Source organism: Mustelus asterias, chromosome 15, assembly GCF_964213995.1.
Source record: "Mustelus asterias chromosome 15, sMusAst1.hap1.1, whole genome shotgun sequence".
Classification (NCBI taxonomy): Eukaryota; Metazoa; Chordata; class Chondrichthyes; order Carcharhiniformes; family Triakidae; genus Mustelus; species Mustelus asterias.
The window spans coordinates 36,349,162-36,371,046 of record NC_135815.1 but is presented as its reverse complement, the minus strand read 5'-3'; the positions used below and the strand labels follow the sequence as shown (position 1 = coordinate 36,371,046).

Sequence of the window (21,885 nt, the reverse complement as noted above, 5' to 3'; positions counted from 1 at the left end):
AGTGTCGCACACTGACTAGCGTGATAGGTCAAGTGGCATTGCTAAAGGTTGGGGGCATCCACTAGTCAGTATCGAACACGAGAAAACTGAAAAGAATTGAAGGTGAGGTAACACAAACTAAATTAGATAAAAATAGTACAGTACATTGGATCATGTTCCTCATTCAAAAAATAATCAGTTTGTTTTGGGTAAAATGATTGAAGTATGGCATCACTATTCATGTTTCGAGCTGAGGAAGAATTTCTCCAGCCAGAGAGTGGTGAATCTGTGGAACTCTTTGCCACAGAAGGCTGTGGAGGCCAGGTCATTGAGTGTCTTTAAGACAGAGATAGATAGGTTCTTGATTAATAAGGCGATCAGGGGGTTATCGGGAAAAGGCAGGAGAATGGGGATGAGAAAAATATCAGCCATGATTGAATGGCGGAGCGGACTCGATGGGCCGAGTGGCCTAATTCTGCTCCTATATCCTATGGTCTTATGGTTTCTAGTTTTTGTTGCACATTTTACAAGATGGTTGCTTATTTTAGGCATTTTCTTTGTTCCTTCATTAGGAAGATTAGATGTGGAGCAAGGCAAATAATGTAGAGTATTCCCAAATAGCCAGTTCCAGTGCAATCTGACAGTTGGAATAAACATCTTGTCTGTCTTACTGTTGAGATAAGTTAAATGACACGTTTTTATCTCCAAGAAAACATTTTAAATTAACGTGACCAATATATGCAGCAGGTGGATATATGTCAGAGCTCTTAATAATCTCTCCCTTTAATTTTTGTGTTTGTTCTGTGTTATCGAAATAAATAATAATTTCCCCCTTTTTCTTACAGGGCAGGAATGTCATGAGGTTATAATAGTTACAGTGCGTCTGTGAAGCAGATTTAACTTTAACTGAGTAAATATAGACAGTATTATAATATAATCTAAGCAAAAGTTAGTCTGATAAGAATGTGTATTTAATGTTCTCTTTCGTAAGCTTGGTCCTTTCTATGTAGTGTAGTTTCTGTACTCATCACGGTAATAAATGTTAACATTAAGGAGGCCTTTTGGCTAAGATCAAACATCAGATCAAGCCCAAGATCAGGTGCAATGGCTTTTCTTGCCGGCTTGGATCTTGTTTGTCTCTCTTGTGGGGATCATGAATTGGATTCAATTGGAATTTGAATTTGGTTTTGGAAGAATGCAGGGAATGGATTTGGATTTGCCCCGTCCACGCTGAGCATTGGCTTTGTAACTTTTAGAATGGAAAAACAAAACATGAAGGAATGGAACACTTGCCATGTCTGTTATAAAAGGGCAGGAGTTTCCCTGTGGCCATCAGGGTTCAGAAGCTTGCACAGTTTGAAACAGTCACTCACTGTGATTTTCCCCAGAGCAGCCAGAGGGTGGGCTCACCATCCAATGAAGGATGCTGGGCAGGCTCCTGAAATTGGGGAGCCAATCCCCTCTGTATTCCAGCCTGAAAGCAGCAGAATTGAAGGTAAGTGAGGAAGAGGACACTTCAAATGGAGGCACCCCCACCCTTCAACATTTTCTTTCTGGCAGCCTTCTGTCTCGTAAGATGATGGTTTGTGCTGTGGTAGGGAAATCTGTGTTACGCATCGCCTGGTGTGGCTCAGGATGTTACCATACTGCCATCTGAATGCTCAGCCTATCAAGTTCCATGTCGATCACCATTGACGTCTGTGTACTATCGACCAATTGCAAGTTATCTGACAATCCTGCACACATAGAATCCCTACAGTACAGAAGGAGGCCATTCAGCCCATTGAGTCATAAATGACTCTCCAAAAGAACATCACCAAGGTCCACCCTCCTTCACCACTCCCTGTCTGATCCCCGTCCTATTCCCACAACCGCGTGCATTTACTCTGGCTAATCCACTTAACCTAGATATCTTTAGACACTAAGAGGAAATTTAGCATGGCCAATCGACCTTACCTGCACACCTTTGGAGTGTGGGAGGAAATCAGAGCACCTGGAGGAAACACACACAGATAGGGGGAGAACGTACAAACTCCACACTGGCGGTCACCCAAGGCAATAATTGAACCCGGGTCCCTGGTGCTGTGAGGCTAACCAGTGTACCACCATGCTGTCCTGATGCCTCAGGAACCCCACTCTGGCATGGCAGCCACTGCTGCATTTGTTGCAGAGACAGTGGGCTGTGAAGGTGCACAGTTTGTTGGCCTCTGTTTTTTCTGGCCTATATGCTCAGAGCTTTTTGTTTCTGCTAACCTCTTCCAATGCCCTTCCAAACTGTCAGCTTCCAGAGGTCACAGCCATCAGTGACTGTCTCCCAATTGTCACTGACCATGTCTAGCATCTTCACTGATTGCAATGAACAGTTTGAGAGATGGGTGAAGCACCTTGAGTTGGACTCAAGGGAGAACTGTCAGTGAGGAAGCGCTAGACGCTACAGAAAGCCTGCTTGTTATGGCAGTGCTGGGTATCAAACCCACAGTGGAAGGGCTTAGCTTACTTGCAGGTGTTATTGTAGTGGAATTTTGGGCACCCAAGAGGTAATGACCCAATGACCAGTTCGCCTTGCAGAAGTTCTTTGGGTTTATGGTTGCCATTTGTGAAATGGATGTGGCTGAGCCAATGCAGTCGCTGTTGGCTTAGGAATGAGTGTGCGCTAATGGAATTAGCATGCTTCAGGACGTCTAGTTGGTGACCGCGTCCTGCAAAGGATACATCTGAGACAGCAAAGGTAGAAGCTGTTCAGCCTTTTCTCCTGCAGGTGTCCAAGTCTAATCACTGTTCGAAAGTGTGCTGAAGGTTCAGGCTAAGTAGACTCACAGTTTGGTGTTCTCAGTCAGGTTGCTGTTGTTACACACTCACTCACTCAGCTTGGATATAACAGCTTCAGCCTTTGCAATGTGTGTGTAGATTTCAGTATCATGTGACAGATTGTTGGTGATTGTGGAACAAAGATATGTGAAGCTATCAACAACCTCCAGCGCCAATGACAGGTTCCATGACAGTGTTAATGCTGATAGATGGCATTATGGCAACATCCTGGATCATGGCATTTTTCATCCTGATGCTGATGGTCAAATGAAACTCTTTACAGCTGTGAGAGGGTCTGTCCACTTGCCGCTGAAGATGATCCTGGGTATAAAATGCTAGTGCAGCCTTATCAGCATAGAGCTGAGGACATGGTGCATCTTTGTCTGGGCTCCCAGAAAGGCAAGGCTTTCCATCAGTTCTGCTCTGCAACTAGACTCCTTCAGTGGATGATGTGAAAACATATGACAGCAGCAAAGAGAAGAGTATACCAAAGAATGTCAGTGCCGGAACACAACCCTATTTGACCCCACTGCGGATCTCAAAGGGTTCCGAAGTTGCCCTGTCATAGCTAACCTAAAGGGCGGCACGGTAGCACAGTGGTTAGCACTGCTGCTTCACAGCTCCAGGAACCTGGGTTCGATTCCCGGCTCGGGTCACTGTCTGTGTGGAGTTTGCACATTCTCCTCGTTTCCGCGTGGTTTCCTCCAGGTGCTCCGGTTTCCTCCCGCAGTCCAAAGATGTGCGGGTTAGGTTGGTTGGCCATGCTAAAATTGCCCCTTAGTGTTTTGAGATGCGTAGGTTAGAGGGATTAGCGGGTAAATATGTTGGGATATGGGGGTAGGGCCTGGGTGGGATTGTGGTCGGTGCAGACCCGATGGGCCAAATGGCCTCTTTCTGCACTGTAGGGTTTCGATGATTCTATGTACCCATCATAGGGTCATAGAGCAATACAGCACAGAAACCATGGTGCCCTCCCAGCTAGTCCCAGTTGCCTGTGTTTAGCATATATCCCTCTAATCCTTTCCCATCTATTTGCTTATCCGAATGCTTTTTAAATGTTGCTATTGTACCTGCCTCAACCACTTTCCCTGGCAGCTCCTTCCATATACACACCACCCTCTGCTGCCCCCTGGTCCCTTTTAAATCTTTACCCTCATGTTGCCATGGAAAGAGACGATCGCACTGCATAGCTTCGGTGGACAGCTAGTTCTCTCCAGCAACTTAAATAGAGCGCCTCTGCCCATGTGGTCGAATGCTTTGGTGAGATTGAAGATGGCAATGTCTGTGGTTTGCTTTGTCCTCGGCACCTCTTGCAGTTGCCGGACTGAGATGATCATGTTATTGGAGATCTTCCTGCTCTGAAACCATGCTAGGATTCAGGGTAGCAATGTTCAACTAGGCCCTGCAGTCTGACAAGGGCAAAATGAGCAAATAGTTTTCCCATGATGCTCAGCAGGGTGATGCCTGAATAGTTGTTAAAATTGCTATGGTCACCGTTGTTCTTGTACAAGGTCGAAATCCTTGTATCACACCTATCCTGTGGCACTGCTCCCTCCCTCTAACAGAGACAGACATTTGTGCAGAGGCTGCAGAAGTGCCAGTTTCTCGTACTTGATGAGTTCAGGCAGTTTTAGGAGTAGCACCGGGAGCTTAGTCCATGGCAACTGACTCAATCGCCTGTCATGGAATCGTCCGTTGACCTCGGGTAGGAATTTCCGGTCTCTCTCGATATAGGCCATAAAATCCCGCTCATTAGCTTTGCTAAGCTCCTCCACTGTGGGTTGGATATCCAGCTGTATCATCACAGGCAGTCTTTCTATGGCGTCTAGAGCTTCCTCAAACACAGTACAACTCAAGGTAATGTTTCCCCCATCTCTCCAAATGTTTAGTGCAATCAGTGATGACCTCCCCTACCCTTGTTTTCAATAGAACTGATTTTCTCTTGTCTTGTTGATCTGTTGTCTTGTTGATCTCTTCATTCATGTCCTGAGCATTCCCTGTGTTGAAGGACATCTGGATATTCTGGCAAAGTTGTAACCAGTAGTCATTGGCGCACGGCCTAGCAGTCTGTTGGACTTCACTTCAAGCGGCTTAGTGCATTCAGAGTCTCTCTTGTAATTAATGAGAGTGGACCATTTGGCTTCAATGACAGGTTCCATGACAGTGTTGTTAGCCTTGAACCAGTCAGAATTTTTCTTCTGTTATTGTTGTGAGTGCAGTATTGCCAATGGTGTCTTGAAGTATGTTCCATTTTGCTTCAGCACTCAGTGTGGAAATGCTGGGGAGCACTGAGTTGAGGAACGGTTGGTTTTTACCCGGGTAGGCAGTATGGCTGACATTGATATGAGGGCAGCATTTCAGTTTTGAATGGAAAACTTCAGCGGTTGCATTCTAATCCTGGTGCGCACCAGGGAGCGATCTGTATCATGGTCAGCACTGTGGTGGGTGTGTGTGTTCAGGACGCTGTTCAGAGAGTCACCTCTGGTGATGCTCAGATCCAGCTAGCGCCAATGCCTTGATCTTGGATGCCTCCAGGACGCCTTGTTCTGAAAGAAGGTGTTACTTACACAAAGCTTGTGGTAGCAGCAAAGCTTAAGTAGTCTCTGCCCGTTCTCATTTATCTTTTCCAAGCCATGGTGTCTGAGGCATGAGGACCACGCCTCATAGTCGGTGTCCACTCTCGCACTGAAATCAGTCAGCAGGTAAAGAAGTTCTGATCTACGGATTCTGTTGATAGCAGTGTCATTCACCTCAGCAGTGGAGTATAATGTTAGAGTAGAGATAGTCTTGAGGTTAACTGGCTCTGTTTGAATTGAGAAGGCAGATGGAGAGAATACATTTGAACCAATTGTGGAGGGAGTTCTATCTTTAAAAATAACAGACTCTTTACAGTGAAGCCTACACCTTGTTCAATCATTTCCTCTGCCAGATGAACAAGTAATGTTTTTCTTTCAGTAATCCGCTCTCAGCGAACCCAGTCTCTTGTAGGGAGTCAATGTCAATGTTCAGCCTATCAAGTTCCATGTTGATCACAACTGTCTTGTGTGCATGGCCAACTTGAAGTGGGCATTGGCTGAGCTGTGGAATATGATGCTCCCTCTTACCATTGGAGACAGCCCATAGTTCTCTATGCCAGTGAAGTCGGGCTATCACCCGTGTTGTGTTAACACTCTGCAGCTCTGCAGTGGAACTGGAGTGTCCCCCCTCTGGCACAAGCCTGTGCAAAATATATGGAGATCCTGGCCTGAGGCCCCCTTCTCAACCTCTTTGCTTGAGCCCAAAGGTACGCAAATCACTATGTTTGGCACTGGTTTGGTTGCAGTAGTTGTTGCAAAGATGACTTTTTTATATTTGAAGTAAAAAATAGCTTTCAAAGCCAGGCCACCGCCATGAACGATGCTGGGGAATCCTTCTACAGGGTGCACTGCAGTTGCTGCTTTACCCAGGCGGGCAGAGAGGATCTGTCAGGAATACTGCCTCCCGCCTTGGTCTGTCAGTTAGACTGCACCAGCAGGAATCGGGCAGCCAGTTGGAAAACATGCACGCAGGCGGATAACCCTGCTGCCCACCACCCATCTACCTTCGTGAAAATGGTCTGGGAGCGGGATGGAGCAAGATGGAGCTAGAAAACTGCCAGCAGCACCATTTTTGCTGCCACCACCCCCTGATTCCCGAGTTCCAACTTGGTGCCAGCACCAAGCTTTCGGAAGCTGGGTGCAGCATGGTTAGATGAAACTTTTTCTGCTCTGCTCAATGTTTCACTTCAGGCCCATCCTGGGTAGCTTGAATTGAATCACTGATACACTTTTCATTACCCACACCCAACATCCTGTGGCCCCTCCACATAGGATTGCGAATATGTGCTCATTTGTACTGGGCTGTTTAGTGTGGACATTTTCCATGCTAGGAACTGGATTGACAGCAGCAACATTTTTGACAATCCAACATGAGCTAATGGTATGAAATGGTTTCCAGAGACCAGGAAGTTCCTTGGAGCTTCCTTGCATCGCAATAAACATTTTTCCCGAAATGTGCCGTAAATCCCATCATGTCAGATCCCTCAAAAAAGAGTTAAGCAGGAGCAAGTTTGAGAAATTGCCCAGCCAAAGTAGCCTCCATGTTACTGAAAATGTTACTGCGAGGAAAATTAATTCCTGTGGAGTGAGCTTTCTTGGAAAGCAGCAGAAACCTTTGCGGTAAGGAGATGATTTACCTGAGCCCAGTTTCGGGAGACTGCCTTTATTCACTGCAGGCAAAGCTGCACTGGATTCAGAGCAGTTCCTCACGATTGGTAACAGAGGTGAGACTATTAACAACGAAGGCTTTGTATTTCAAACACAGAGGGGTGATTTTTCGCATTCAGTGCTGCATGGAAACTGGTGATAGCAGAATCAACTCCCCATTTTACACCCTCCCGCCTCCCTGCAATAGAAATATGAGCAGTGTGGAACCAGCACAGTTCCACCACACTGAAGCAAAAGCAATATTGGCACCTTGGCTGCAGTTTCTGGACTAAGGAGAATCATTCCTGTCTCCAAGGGCAGTTCGAATGTTTTGTGCAACGCCACAAAGAATTTACTTTTGCGATTATTTCAAAGTGTTTACTTTCCTGAACAGCGGGAATTGCAAATTGCTTCCACCCTTTACGATGGACTATAAAAAAATTAAAGCTTTTATGAGCAAAGTAAATGAAAAATAATATTTTTAAGTGCAGTTTTCCAAAATAAACGCCATGCAATATTCTGCACCCTCCTCCAGTTTATTTAATTTAATTATGATTTCTGAAATATTTCTTCAGTCAGATTGACAGCAGGAAGCAGTTCTGTCCATTTGAGATTTGGTAAAATTACTTTCCACTGTTCACATTAAGAGTGGAAGTTTACGGCTCCGTTGCACCAGAAAATGCGGCGAGTGGTTCAAACTCCACTGAATTCGTCACGAGCCCAGAATAAGAACATAAGAACTAGGAGCAGGAGTAGGCCATCTGGCCCCTCAAGCCCGCTCCGCCATTCAATAAGATCATAGCTGATCTTATCGTGGACTCAGATCCACTTACCCGCCCGCTTATCATAACCCTTAATTCCTTTACTGTTCAAAAATGTATGTATCCTTGCCTTTAAAACATTCAATGAAGTAGCATCAACTGCTTCCAGTCCCGCCGCTGTCAATGGAGCTTCCCATTGTTTTCGCACCCTCCAGCACTGGGGAATCCACAAAGTGGGAGGAGGCCGCGTTGGCAGGACCGGATAATTCCGCCGGCGAGACCAGATGGAAAATCCTACCCTAATTGTTGATTGAAACAATCCAGAAATTCTTGAGAAGATAAATAGTAAAACTATAGACTCTCAACAGTGCAGAAGGAGGCCATTTGGCCCATCGAGTCCACACTGACTTTCCCACAGAGCATTTTACCCTTGCCCTATCCCTGTAACCCCCACATATTTACCCAACTAATCCCCCTATGTACACATCTTGGGACACTAAGTAGCAATTTAGAATGGCCAGTCCACCTAACCTGCACATGGAGGAAACCGGATCATATGGAGGAAACCCACACAGACACGGGCAGAATGTGCAAACTCCATACAGACAGTGATCAGAGGCTGGAATCGAACCAGGGTCCCTGGCGCTGTGAGGCAGCAGTGCTAACCACTGTGCCACCGTACAAAGTTCTGTAGGTCTAACATTTGATAGCTTTGATTCACAGAGTCTGTGATAGCAGATAAGGATGTGCAACTGTGGCTGTGGATATTTGGTACAACAAAAATGCTATAAGCATTTTAGATTTTTTAAAGTATGTTTGCGTTGGTGTCCTACTTTACTCCCTTCATAGAATCACAGAATCCCTACAGTGCAGGAGGAGGCCATTTGGCCCACAGAGTCTGCACCGACTCTTTGACAGAGCATTTTACCCACCCCCCTGCCCTATCCCTGAAACTCTGTGCATTTACCATGGCCAATCCACCTAACCCATACATCTTTGGACTGTGGGAAGAAACAGAAGTACCTGGAGAAAATCCACACAGACAAGGAGAGAATGTGCAATCTGCATACAGACAGGTACCCAATGCTGGAATCAAACCCGGGTCCCTGGAGCTGTGAGGCAGCAGTGCTAACACTGTGCCACCGTGCTTCCCTTCACTTACCTGCAGCCCCTCTGATGCCCAATGCCCGTTGAGTGCATGAGTGACGCGGCATGATTTTCTCTTTAATTTTTCGCTCAGTTTAGCAGAGAATAAAATGCCTGATTTTGATAATATCATACTCTTCGGAGCATGACGATGTTTGGAACTCAGCACGTGGTCCGTGGAACACTGCATAATACAGTGGCAGTGTCCTCCACCACGGGATACAGCACATTGGAGCATCAATACACCACACCACCATAGCAGCAAACTTCCTTTAACCCGTTCAAGGTGAATCCATGCCTTTGTGCACCACGTCCACAATATAAACATGAAGTTACAACTTTCCATTTTTTCCGATGAAATAAACCAGGATAAAACTCAAAATTCCAAAGCAGGGATTGAAATTAACAGCAGGCAGGCAGTCCCACAATAATCGCATTGTTGCTAAAGTTCACCATAATAGAAACCCTGCTTAGCTGCAAAACAATGTCACTACATTGGTAACCAATATGCTGATCATGTGGGGAGGAGTCTGATGTTTGCAGTAAATCCAAACATTGGAACATAGGAATTACTGGATATAAAAGACCGAAATCCATCTAGTTCACATCATATTATCTCAATAGTTGTCCGATACAGCAAAACAGAAACTTTGACTGATCATGACAAATAATCTCTTATCAATCAATCTGCAATGGGCCCAGGCAAGAGGTGAGGAAAATCAGTAACGGTAGAAAATTCTGCAAGCCATTGATCAAGAGTTACATGTTCCTCCTAAGCTGCATGGCCGGATGTCTCAATTCACTCATCTGACAAATGCCAAAATATTGGGATAGAAATCCACCCAATTCACCTTTGAATGAAGACATTAGTTATGAAAGATGAACTGTAATGCTAACATTTTCCCCCCATGTACTTATAGCTAGTTTCAGAAGCACAACAACACAACCTGAGAGCATGGAAATGAATAATGTTGCATGTGGTGATGGAATTCATGTTTTGCGTTTGGTTGGTCACCAGGTACAATGAACTAGTGGCTCATCTAACTAAAAGTTGTTCTTGTACATTCTGTCCGCGGAGAATGGTGCAAAATTGTGAAAGGATTTGCAGAGTGATTAAGAGGTCCCAAATGGTTTTGTAGAAGCTTCCTTTATGCCAGCTGATATGGTGACTCATCCCATGAGGCAGGAGGGCTTCATGGATTCCCTAGGCCCATTTGATCTGGGAGGGCTTTACATTCACCAGACCCATACATCCCACTGGACACTAACCTTAGAATTCAGAGCCAGTGTTTGAGCTAATACCACCAGGACACACAGGAGGGAACGTCAAACACTGCATCTTCTGACTAAGAAAGTAAAGTTTATTTATTAGTCACAAGTAAGGCTTACATTAACACTGCAATGAAGTTACCGTGAAATTCCCTTAGTTGCCACAGTCCGGTGCCTGTTCGGGTCAATGTACCTAACCAGCATGTCTTTCAGAATGTGGGAGGAAACCAGAGCACCCGGAGGAAACCCATGCAGACACGGGGAGAACGTGCAAACTCCACACAGAAAGTGACTCAAGCTAGGATTCGAACCAGGGTCCCTGGCGCTGTGAGGCAGCAGTGCTAACCACTGTGCCACCATGCCGCCCATAAGAGGCAGGAAGCTAAAGGCATTCAGCTGGAAGTGGAAGTATTTCACTTTTACTCCTGATCCGCCTAAACTCTAACTATCTGCGGAACTTTCAATAACAAAATATAATTTTAAGCAGAAAAAGAGCTAATTTAGTAGTGAATGTTGAAGTTCCACCCTGAAAGGGTTAAGTGTGTGTCCCTCTGTATTGGAAACAAAAAGTAGCTTTAAATTTCAATTTAGTAAAAACAAGCCAAACCATCTGTCAGCCAAAGGTGTTGCCATGGTGACCTCTTTATCCAAAAACATATTTCATGGAGGTTGGATAAACTTGCAATCCTGGCCACTTGCAGCTGTTTTTATTGGCCAGTTTCTTTTGAGGTCACCTGGACTCTGTTGATGATGGAAAACGATCCAGAATGTAGGCAGTGCCAAGATTTGTGTGGAAGCATTTCAAAGCCCACATTTGAAAAGATTGCTGCTGATGGGGCTTCCATTGTCTGGCTACCAGCATCTACAGCCAGGAGCGAAAAAAAAAATTATTCCATCAATGTAAAGAATGACTCCAATCCAAGTCTTATATTCCTGACCTGGACTAAAACCAGAACATAGGAGCAGGAGTAGGGCATTCAGTTCCTCAACTCTGTTCCATTATTCAATTAGATCATGGCTGATCTGTATCTTAACCTCATTTATCCCCAACTCCATTTGTTTCTTCTCCCTTAATACAGTTCGGCCCATAGATATTCCTGAAGAAATCTTTCGATCCCATCTTTGAGAATTTCAGTTGGCCTAGTCTTAGTAGCTTTTAGGAGGAAAGAATTCCAGCAACTCCTTCGTGCCCACCCCACCCCCCACCTCCCCTGCCAGCATTGCAGACTCAATCAATAAAAGTAAAGTTTATTTATTAGTCACAAGTAGGCTTACACTAACACTGCAATGAAGTTACTGTGAAAATCCCCGAGTCGCCACACTCCAGCGCCTGTTCGGGTACACCGAGGGAGAATTTAGCATGGCCAATGCACCTAACCCGCACCTCTTTTGGACTGTGGGAGGAAACCGGAACACCCAGAGGAAACCCACGCAGACACAGGGAGAACATGCAGACTCCACACAGACAGTGGCCCAAGCCGGGAATTGAACCCGGGTCCCTGGCGCTATGAGGTAGCAGTGCTAACCACTGTGCCACCATGCCACCCCAGCACTGGTAGGGCAGCACGGTAGCACTGGTAATTTATTTTACTCTACAGTGTAGTATCCATTCAGTTTGATTGGGGCAATGTGATGACTGTCAACTCATTAAGGGATATAATTCAGAGACCGTGGTAAAGATGATGACACAGTGGTTTCAACTATTCTCTTATCTCTAACTTAAAATATTCAAGATTCAACAATTCACAGATCAGCTTCATGCATCTGATGGACAGTTGGATCTTGTGACTTTTACTTCTGAGAAGGGGCCATTTTTCTGCTTTTCTCACACGCGATGGTGCATCATGTACTTCCAGGTCAAGTGCAAAACTGCTATTAAATGAAGTGTATCAAAATTGTTGCCTCACCTAAGTGCCCCAATTTTCTCCAAAATGTAGAGCACCTCTGTACATGTACATTGGTAGGATGCAAAATGATTTGCAGTGCACAGGTGAAATAAGACATTAGGTTTATTCCAGTGAGTAGATAGGTTGATGTTGTAACATTTCTGGGGCACTTTGTCAATGGCAACTATTATATTGAAGATGGCAATAGCTACTTGACCATTCAGCTACTTATTAAGGAAATGGCTTTGGGAGATGTAGCAAGTGCAACAGCCACATCAGTATATAACTGGTAACTGTGATTTTAAAGTCAATTTTTTACATTAAACCAGGGGTAAAAAGTCTGGATGCAATGATCCAAATATTCACAGAGAAAGACTTGGAACAAGATTGCCTCTTCAGAGAAAGAATATTCAGGACTTTCAGTACAACGGAGATGGAAGTTTTGGACAAGGTCAAAGGGCTTAAAACAAATAGATTCCCAGGGATAGTTGATACTTATTTCAGAATGTTGAGAGAGACAAGGGAGAAGATCTGAAAGGCACCAATAATCAGGCGGAGTGATTGGACACTGAAGATATCAGTTCATTGGAAAATACCTATTTTCAAAAGCAGTGGTAAAACAGATGCAGGGAATGATAGTATATTAATCTTATTTCCTGCACATGCAAAATAATGGGACAATTATCAGGAACAGACTTGAGGATTATCTGCATCCAATTAACCTAGTTAACAGCAGGAAACATAGCAAGATCCTGCCTGATTGAATCCCTTGATTTCTTTTCAAAGTGACAACCTCCAAATGAATCTTTATGAATTCCAAAAGGTCATTGATAAATCTCGTGGTAATTAAACTCTATGCAGTGGGGATTTAGGAGAAAACGTGAATGTGGAGGAGAAATCAGATGAGGAGTAGAAATGTTTAAGTATTATTTAAAGGGGCCCTATCAGGGTAATAGGGGTACGCATTAAGTGGAGAGTCTCAAGACTCAGCAGTGGGGTTAGGACTGTTCTTAATGTACACCAATGACTTGAATTCAGAAATTCTACTATAAGCTGCTCAAGCTTCAAGACAATACCAAAATAAGAAGGGAAGTGGAATCAGTGATGAAACCCAGAAACTTTGGGATGAGTTAAACAAACTAATATGGGTAGATTAAACAAAAGCAGATAAAATGTAATGGAGGCAAATACAAAATGTTGCACAGAGGGAGGAAAATAGATGATTTACATACTTCATCAATGGTGTGTAAGTAGCTAAGGATGAAACTGAAAGAAACCCAAGTATTAGTAGATTTAGTGTTCAATTTGTACGAGTAAAAATTCACAAAAGCCAAGCTGGAAATCGAACGACACACCCAAGACAATAGAATAGAAATCAGAAGAAGTCATGAACAAACCATACAGCGTTGTGATCAGATCACATCTTGAGTACAGTCATCAGTACTGATAAATGAGGAAGATATTGGTCGGGATTTTCCAGCTGCACTCGCCCCAAAACCAGAAAATTCTGCCTGAGGTCAACGGATCTTTGCATGGTCCACCCCCCACCCGCTACGACTCCCATGGTGGCTGGGATGGGAAAATCCCCCCCATTGAATTCCTGGAAAGCAAGGAAGAGCCAGCAGGCTGATCTGTAGCCTCATGGATCTGAACTATGAAATAAAATTGACGACACTGGGGCTTTTCTGCCTAAAAGGAAGGCATTTGAAGGGGAATATTATAGAGATATGTACGAGAGCATAGAAAGATTATTTTGGAATGCTAATTTAAAGTAAATGGTGGGAATAGCACACGTGTTCAAACCAATTCAAGGGTAACGGACATCTTGAAATGGGATTCTGGTGGAGGAGTGTGAGTAGAAACCTTGGAATGATTTAAGAAATAACCAGATGCAGCCACTGGGAGGGTATGGTTGTTCAGAATGGATTGATTTAAAAGAGGTAGGATGGTCTTCCTCATCTATAAGTAAATTGTAATCTTGCTCTAACATTATCTTCAGAGCAGCACTGCCTATGCCACCAATGTGATACACATCTTTGTCGCAAGATTGCATAATTCTTGATTCTGAATGAAGCTGGCAATTCAGCATTGCGTTGTGCTGAAGTGTGGGAAGTTCTGTTCATGTGTATTTTTTGGGACGTATGTTGAGACTGCACAAACATAGTTTAGGTGATAGTTCTACAACTATCAGGGAGAGTAGTCAAGCCTGGGGTTGTATTTACTCTCAATTTCTTCCTATCCCCTTCTCTCGAAAAGGCATTGGCTCCCTACTGTGTACAGTTCCATGAATTCCAATCATCTTTCAATAACGTGCCCCAAATGATGGTTATTCATGTATTACCTTTGACATTGAGTGTTAAGGGCTTAGTAAACATCAGAGGTGTCATAACCAAGCCTGATCCTGTCCTCAGCTAATATTTACAACTAATATTTACACACGCACACATATGGGCCACTGGATAATTTGTGAGCCCTAGTTTACCTAACCTATGGGTGTTGATACTAATTCTACCACCTTTACCCTCATCTCAGCAGAGAACAGGTCATTCAGAACACATCTGCCGGAATTTTACTGGCACACCTCGCCCCAGAATCGGGGCGGGTGAGGCTCGCAGAATGGCATTCTCCTTTGGCCTTGGACGGGATCTCATGAGCCTTGGGCAAGGGAGGCGGTAAAATTCTGGCAATCAGGTCTGGGACTTTCCAAGCCTGAATTGCTCAACTTCTCAATGTACTTGCTGAACCTCTGGGAAGCCGGTCGGCCTGATTTTGAACTCCAGAGCCAGAGGAATAACATTAAGAATGAATGCACCATCCAACCCCAAAGAGTAGCTGACTTTTTAAAAAAAATGTTTACAGACATCTGCTATTACTGGAGCTGTTTAGATCTCTAATGCATGTATCCTTTGAAAATTGCCAGGAGATCTTAATGATTAAATAATTCAAGTACTGCAGTGATCATTACAAATCAGCACTAATCAGATGGTGGGACAAGTTTGGCTCACAGGGAAGCTTTTCCGCATCCACATATTGAAGTCTTTTCTAAAAGGAAATGGAATTAACTTGCAAGACTGACTGGAAGAAGCCATGAAACTAATGCTATGAATTTTAATTCAAACCATTTTGTAAAGGAAAAAGAGAACATAGAATCCTGCAGTGCAGAATGAGGCCTTTTGGCCCATTGAGTCTGCACTGACCCCAATCCCACCCAGGCTCTATCCCCATAACCCCATATATATTTACCCTAGCTAGCCCCTCTGACATTAAGGGGCAATTTAGCATGGCCAATCCACCTAGCCCACACATCTTTGGACTGTGGGAGGAAACTGGAGCAACTGGAGGAAACCCACACAGACACAGGGAGAATGTGCAAACTCCACACAGACAGTGACCCAAGCCAGGAATCGAACCCAGGATCTTGGCGCTTTGAGTCAACATTGCTAACCACTGTGTCACTGAATATATGTATGTAGGATAATGCATGGTTGTAACAAGGTGGTTATTTAATTGAAGAACCCAGGTAACAGCATAAGTAGCAAGAACACTTTAGGATCTTGAGGTGTTCGGAGACCTCAGCTGAACCCCTGAGGTTAAGTTACAGCCTTTTACTTCATTTCATCCATATTATCTGTGACATAATATTTTCTTTAATGAGCTCTTATGCTAATGCCTAGATGTCATCCCATCCCAACAATATAACCCATACTTCAGACGTGTGTACTTAGACGTCACTTCAATGGAGAAAAATGTTTCGAACCTGGTGAAGGCAGAGTTCAGAGTGTTTCGTTCACAGAACCCAAAGGCAATAAACTAAAGGCTAATGCAGAATGTGGATACATTTGGTGGAAGTTTTTTGTGTCTGTACTGTTAAAGTAAATTATTCATTTGCCAGTTTCATCAAAGCAAATGTTTTATTAATATCCTCGCTAGTTATTATGGTACATTGCCTGCAAAATCTTGCTGAGTGTGCCCCAGAAGGGCAAAATAAGAGAGTCATTTAGAAATTCTAAAGCAAAATTGTGAGGAGTAGAGTGTGTCAGCACTTCAGTTACAAAGTATTGTCATAGTAACACTTCATCTTACAGCTCCAAAGTGCAGACAAATAGAATGCTTACCCTACATAGAAACCGGAAGCAAGAACAGATAATGCTGGAAAATCTCAGCAGGTCTGACAGCATCCGTGGGGAGAGAATAGATCCAACGTTTCGAATCTAGATGACCCTTCATCAGAGCATAGAAACCTGAAGCTTTATTATCCTCTGAAATAAATTGTTATCGAATAATGCCAGGCTTAGGGAATGTGGAAAATATCATAACTTAATGATTTACACTTAAACTAATTGCTTATGAAATCTTGGAGCAGGGGTCATAGACTTCATTATATTTATATGGGGCTGTCTGGGGAACACTGACTGAATCTATTAATTTACACACTGGCTTCAGTTGTTTTTACTACTATGCTTGCTGATCTTGGCCGATATACTGACTTGTCATTATTGCTCTGTACATTTCCATGTAGATGTCATCCCATCCCAACAATATAACCCATACTTCAGACGTGTGTACTTAGACGTCACTTCAATGGAGAAAAATGTTTCGAACCTGGTGAAGGCAGAGTTCAGAGTGTTTCGTTCACAGAACCCAAAGGCAAAAGTAGAGGAACAACGGATAGAACTTTATCAGGTAGTTTTTCATTTTTCAAAAAGGGTTATTGCACTTAATGTTCTTTTTATTTGCTGCTAACTTAAATGTTCAGTAATTGCTAGACATGGGTATAATGAACCATTTCATTTATTATATAATCTTTAAGAGCGATGTGGCGGCACGGTGGTTAGCACTGCTGCCTCACAGCGCCAGGGACCCGGGTTCGATTCTGGCCTTGGGTCACAGTCTGTGTGGAGTCTGCACATTCTCCCCGTGTTTGCGTGGGTTTCATCTGGGTGCTCCGGTTTGCTCCCACAGTCCGAAGATGCGTGGGTTAGATAGATTGGCCATGTTAAATTGACCCTAGTGTCACGGGATTAGCAGGGTAAATATATGGGGTTACGGGAATGGGGCCCGGGGGTGGGATTGTGGTCAGTGCAGACTCGATGGGCCAAATGGCCTCCTTCTGCACTGTAGGGATTCTATGATGAATGGGCTCTATGATGTAAGTGTTTACATAAGGGGAGGGTTCTTAATTGAGGAACGCTGTGCTTTACAAACATGCATGTCAAACATCGAAATTTCATGTTTAAGTGTTATAGGTATTTTGGCACAATCAAACCAGAACATCCTAACAGCGCTAAAAATATGCACCACGTGCAGAGTTTGGGAGAACACGGGGATCCCAAGATTGTTCAGCACAACACTTGGTAGCTGACAGGAGAGGGGATTAGCATGGACTCGACATTTCTTTTCAATTAGTGATCCAGGTTCTACGAGCTTAGAATTCGTCGCATTTTCAGCATTTCAGTGCCGGTTCTATTTTCATGATCTGCTCTTCTTGTGGGAAAAGTCATTCTGGTGTTAATGTGAGTCAGTAATCTGCTGTGTTATACTCAAACATGAAGAGACAGTTGTAACTTGGAATGCTTAAAATACTTGTAACCTTTCAAGAATAAGTTAGTTTTGTCTTCAAAGGCTGAATTAGATTCCAGTTCAAAATAAAGGAACAGAATGACAAAAACTGAAACATTTGTTTGGGGGTGGGGGGGGGGAAGAGGGGGAGACTTTGCTCCCAGAGCTAAGTAAGTATCCACACGTCACAAAACCTTTTGTTTCACCAATATACAAAATGCATTTTTGTGTGCTTCAGTTTTTCTCTACATGACAAGTGGTGAATATATTGGGTAGACCAGCAGCTTAAGTTACAACAAGCTTAGGTCTCATAGCATTCTCAGTACGATCGATTGTTTTTATGCCATAGACAAAAGTATTTGGGAGCGATCTTACCAAAAAAATTCAAAGGCCTGAACGAGTGTGAAAACGGGAGAATTTCAGATCCGTTTTTCCGGTGAGGTTGTAAGTCCAATCTTACGCCACTCTGAGCAAAGAATGAAACACAATCTGTTCCCCACCAGTAGGGGGAGGGGATAGGGCCTAAGCTCGCCTGAAAGCTGGCTGCTCACAGTAGAGTGCGCAATCGCGCATGCGCAGATCTCTCTGTTTTGTGCAACAGAACAGAGAGATCAGTCAGACTCCCTCCCCTCCCCCCCTCCCTACCCCCCAGATATCACCTGCCTCCCTCCCACCGTGTTGAGTGGCCTCCTTGGCCAATCAACGCCCCCCCCACCTCCCTGGATATCAACCCACCCATCCCCCCACCCACCCTCATTCGATTGCAACCTCCCTGGCCCAGTCAATCTCACCCCCCCCACCCAGTCGCTTCCTCCACCACCCATCCAGGTCGATCACCCCCTCTCCCAACCCGGCTGATCGCCGGCCCCTACCAATCACCTGTTACAGATTGTGCAGCTTCCCCCGCCCATGCCAATCCCCATTGCAGAGTATGCAGCTTCCCTCTGCTTGCCTCCCCTTCGGCCCTGCCCCCTCCATCCCACACCCCTCCCCTTAGGCCCGGCCTCCTCGGCCCCCATCCCTTGGCACTACCCAGTGCCCATTGGGCACTGCCAGAATCCCAGGCTGGCAGTGCCAGGCTGGCACTGCCCAAGGGGTATCATGCCCCTGCCCCCAACCTCCCGGGGGGCCTCAATGACCTCCAGTCCGACTGGTGAGGCCATCACGACAGGTCCCCATTGATGGTGACCATACATGATCCTCACCGGTGAGGACTTTCACCGGTAAGGCCGCTAAGACATGTGAACCCGGATGGTTGCATCTCAGGCTCGCTAATAATATTTAAATCCAAATTTAAATGGATTTAAATAATATCCCGTGGAAAATCCAGGCCAGATAAGATGGCGAGAGGCAAGAAAATGGGCACGAACCCAATTTTTCACCTCTCATGTGATCTCACCAGCTCGTTCCACCCATCAACCAGCAGAACGAGAAGGTAAGATCACCCCCTCAAGGTTTTGTCTTCATGGATAAAGGATCTGAATGATAAAATGTGGCTGCAGAAAACATTGTTAAAAATGCTGAAATCAAATGCTCTAAAACAAGAATGATTTAAAGATTGTAAAGCAATAGTGCTGGCTATAAGCCTGTATCCCAGGTTCTTTCTTGTTCTTGATTTTTACATGTACTTTCAGCTGATGGGGCTGTGTCAGCTTTCCTAAGTTTATGAATTTTATTCATTACATTTATTATAAATTCAACATTTCTGAGTTTTCTAGATCAGTATCTATGTTCGTGGGATGCTGTCATTTAACCAATTTAATATGGTTTCACTACAGTATTAAACAATTTACTCAGCAGAAAGAGCGAGTTACATTAAGTCTGTTAAATATGATTTTCCTATTAGGTTGTAAGCCGTGACGAATATGATATTGAGAGTGTAATTTCTCTATTAGAAGGGGAACTGTAACTGCCCAAGGGAGAGGAATATTTTGAATGGTTTCTTTATGATACTCCTATCACACTTGAATTTTAGCTACATTAAATTTTCTATGGTTGTAGGTGCTATACTATTATCTGAAAATAGGCTGTCGGTATTGCTCCCACCTTTGGTGTTTCAAGTGAGAAGATTAGTAGAATATTAGTACTATGATGGATTTGAATTATGTCCATTTCTGTCGAACATAAAGCTGAACATATCTGAAATGGTGGCATGTTTTGATGTCATTGATTGTATCGGTGTAGCTGATACAATCAATGCATATTTTTATTTGTCTGATGAAGCTTCCTTGAAGAGCCTTGCAAAAATGTCTTTGTGTTTAAGGTATTGTTGTATGATATTGTACATGCCTGCATGCCATTGTAAGGTAAAGGTGCTCAGTAGAGCAAGGGTTAACATGGGACTGGAGAATAGCACTGCCCATGGTATGATATATAGAGTCACACGGTAATAGACAGGTAGAATAGTCTATAATGAACCAGGTTGCTTGGAGCAGCACCATGCCCGGCAGCAGTAACTAGGATCTGTACATAGTTAATGATTAACAGTAAATGGTTCATGTTTAAACATACAAATCTCAGGATCTCATAATTGAGACATCAAACACACCAATAATAAAACATGTTGCTCAGCAGTGACACCATAATACAAAAGGTACTACATAAATGCAAGTTGTTGTTGCTACTATCAGCGTAAGCCCATTTTCATGGGTCAATGCAGAAAATCAAGGAATAAGGAAGCTACAATATCAAATTAAAAAAGCTTTAAACAAACACAAAGCAAGCTACAGATTGGAAGAGCTATCAAAACAACTAAGGGATACGAACAACAATATCATCAACAACTTGACTTTATGTAACACCATTAATATAATTTTTTAAAAAGCTGCTTTCCAGAAGCATTATTCGCACTGAGCTACGTAAGGTGTTAGCACAGGTGATCACAGGTAGGTTTTAAGGCACATCTTTAAAGAGGGAAGAGAGATTGAGCAGTGCGATAGAGCAATGTAGAGAGGGAATTCCAGAATCCAGGGCTGAAGAAGTTGAATGCACGATTGATGCTACCAGGACTTGATGTTTTGAGTTATAGGAAGAGGCTGGATAGACTGGGACTTTTTTCCCTGGAGCATAGGAGACTTAGGGGTGATCTTATAGAGGTCTATGAAATAATGAGGGGCAAAGATCAGCTAGATAATCAACATCTTTTCCCAAAGGTAGGGAGTATAAAACTACAGGGCATAGGTTTAAGGTGAGAGGGGAGAGATACAAAAGTGTCCAGAAGGGCAATTTTTTCACACAGAGGGTTGCGAATCTCTGGAACGAGTTGCCAGAGGTAGTAGTAGGGCTAGGTACAATTTTGTCTTTTAAAAAGCATTTAGACAGTAACATGAGTAAGGTTGGTATAGAGGGATATGGGCCAAAGGTGGGCAATTGGGACTAGCTTAATGGTAAAAACTGGACAGCATGGACAAGTTGGGCCGAAGGGCCTATTTCCATGCTGTAAACCTCTATGACTCCATGATAATGAAATGATGACAATCAGGGTGTCAGAGGCCAGAATTGAAGGACCACAGAAATCTTGAGCAAGTTACAGAGTTGGGGAGGTGCAAGGCTATGGTGCGGTTTGAAAGCAAGAATTAGCACTTTAAAATCTATCCATTGCCTTACCAGGAGCCAATAGGTCAGTGAGCACAGGCATGATGGGTGTCAGAGACTTGGTGCGTTGAGATACAACAGCAGAGTTATAGATGAGCTCAAGTTAATTGAGGGTTGGCCAGGAGAGCAGTGGAGTGTGCAGGAAACAAAGACCATGAGTTGCAGGAAGATCGGTGAAAGGAACTTGAAAGGAATGTCAAGGCTAACAGTGAAAGTAATTCAGAATATACTCAGCAGTGCACATGGGAGCTGGGAGTTGAAAAGAGACATGGAGGGTTGGATTTTAGGGGTGCCCTGGCGAGTTGGAGAGGCCTACCTACAATCCCGACAGCTACTGCGCAGGAATTTAGTGCTGGGAGCAGCGTCAATTGCTTTAAGTCGAGACTTTCACCCCTTTCCTGGGAGGAAATTCTCGGAGTAGTGGCCGCTGCTGGAAATATAGGCAGTCCTATCACAGAGAGGAGTCTAGGATCAGGGGTCTCACTGAAGCCTGTTAGCCTCTCGGGGTTGGGGGTTGGATTCAAGAGACCAGTGGGGGGAGATAAAGAGGCAGATGACCTTTGTTGAGGGCGGGCGTGTGTGTAACCTCCGATAGGCCCAGGAGGGCCACCCCCCGTTGCCCAACATCAGCCCACGCTGCTAAAGTTGCCAGTCTTCCCA

General features: G+C 44.2%; 1 protein-coding gene across 3 annotated transcripts in view; it reads left to right on the top strand.

Annotated features, from left to right (window-relative positions):
- The window catches only part of tgfb2 (transforming growth factor, beta 2), a 77,349-nt gene that overhangs the window by 10,249 nt on the left and 45,215 nt on the right, over positions 1 to 21,885 (top strand). For all 3 annotated transcript variants that reach the window (XM_078229767.1, XM_078229766.1, XM_078229769.1), the window contains exon 3: positions 16,592 to 16,755. In XM_078229767.1, coding sequence (XP_078085893.1) covers positions 16,592 to 16,755 — 164 coding nt within the window. The remainder of the gene's footprint in view (positions 1 to 16,591; positions 16,756 to 21,885) is intronic.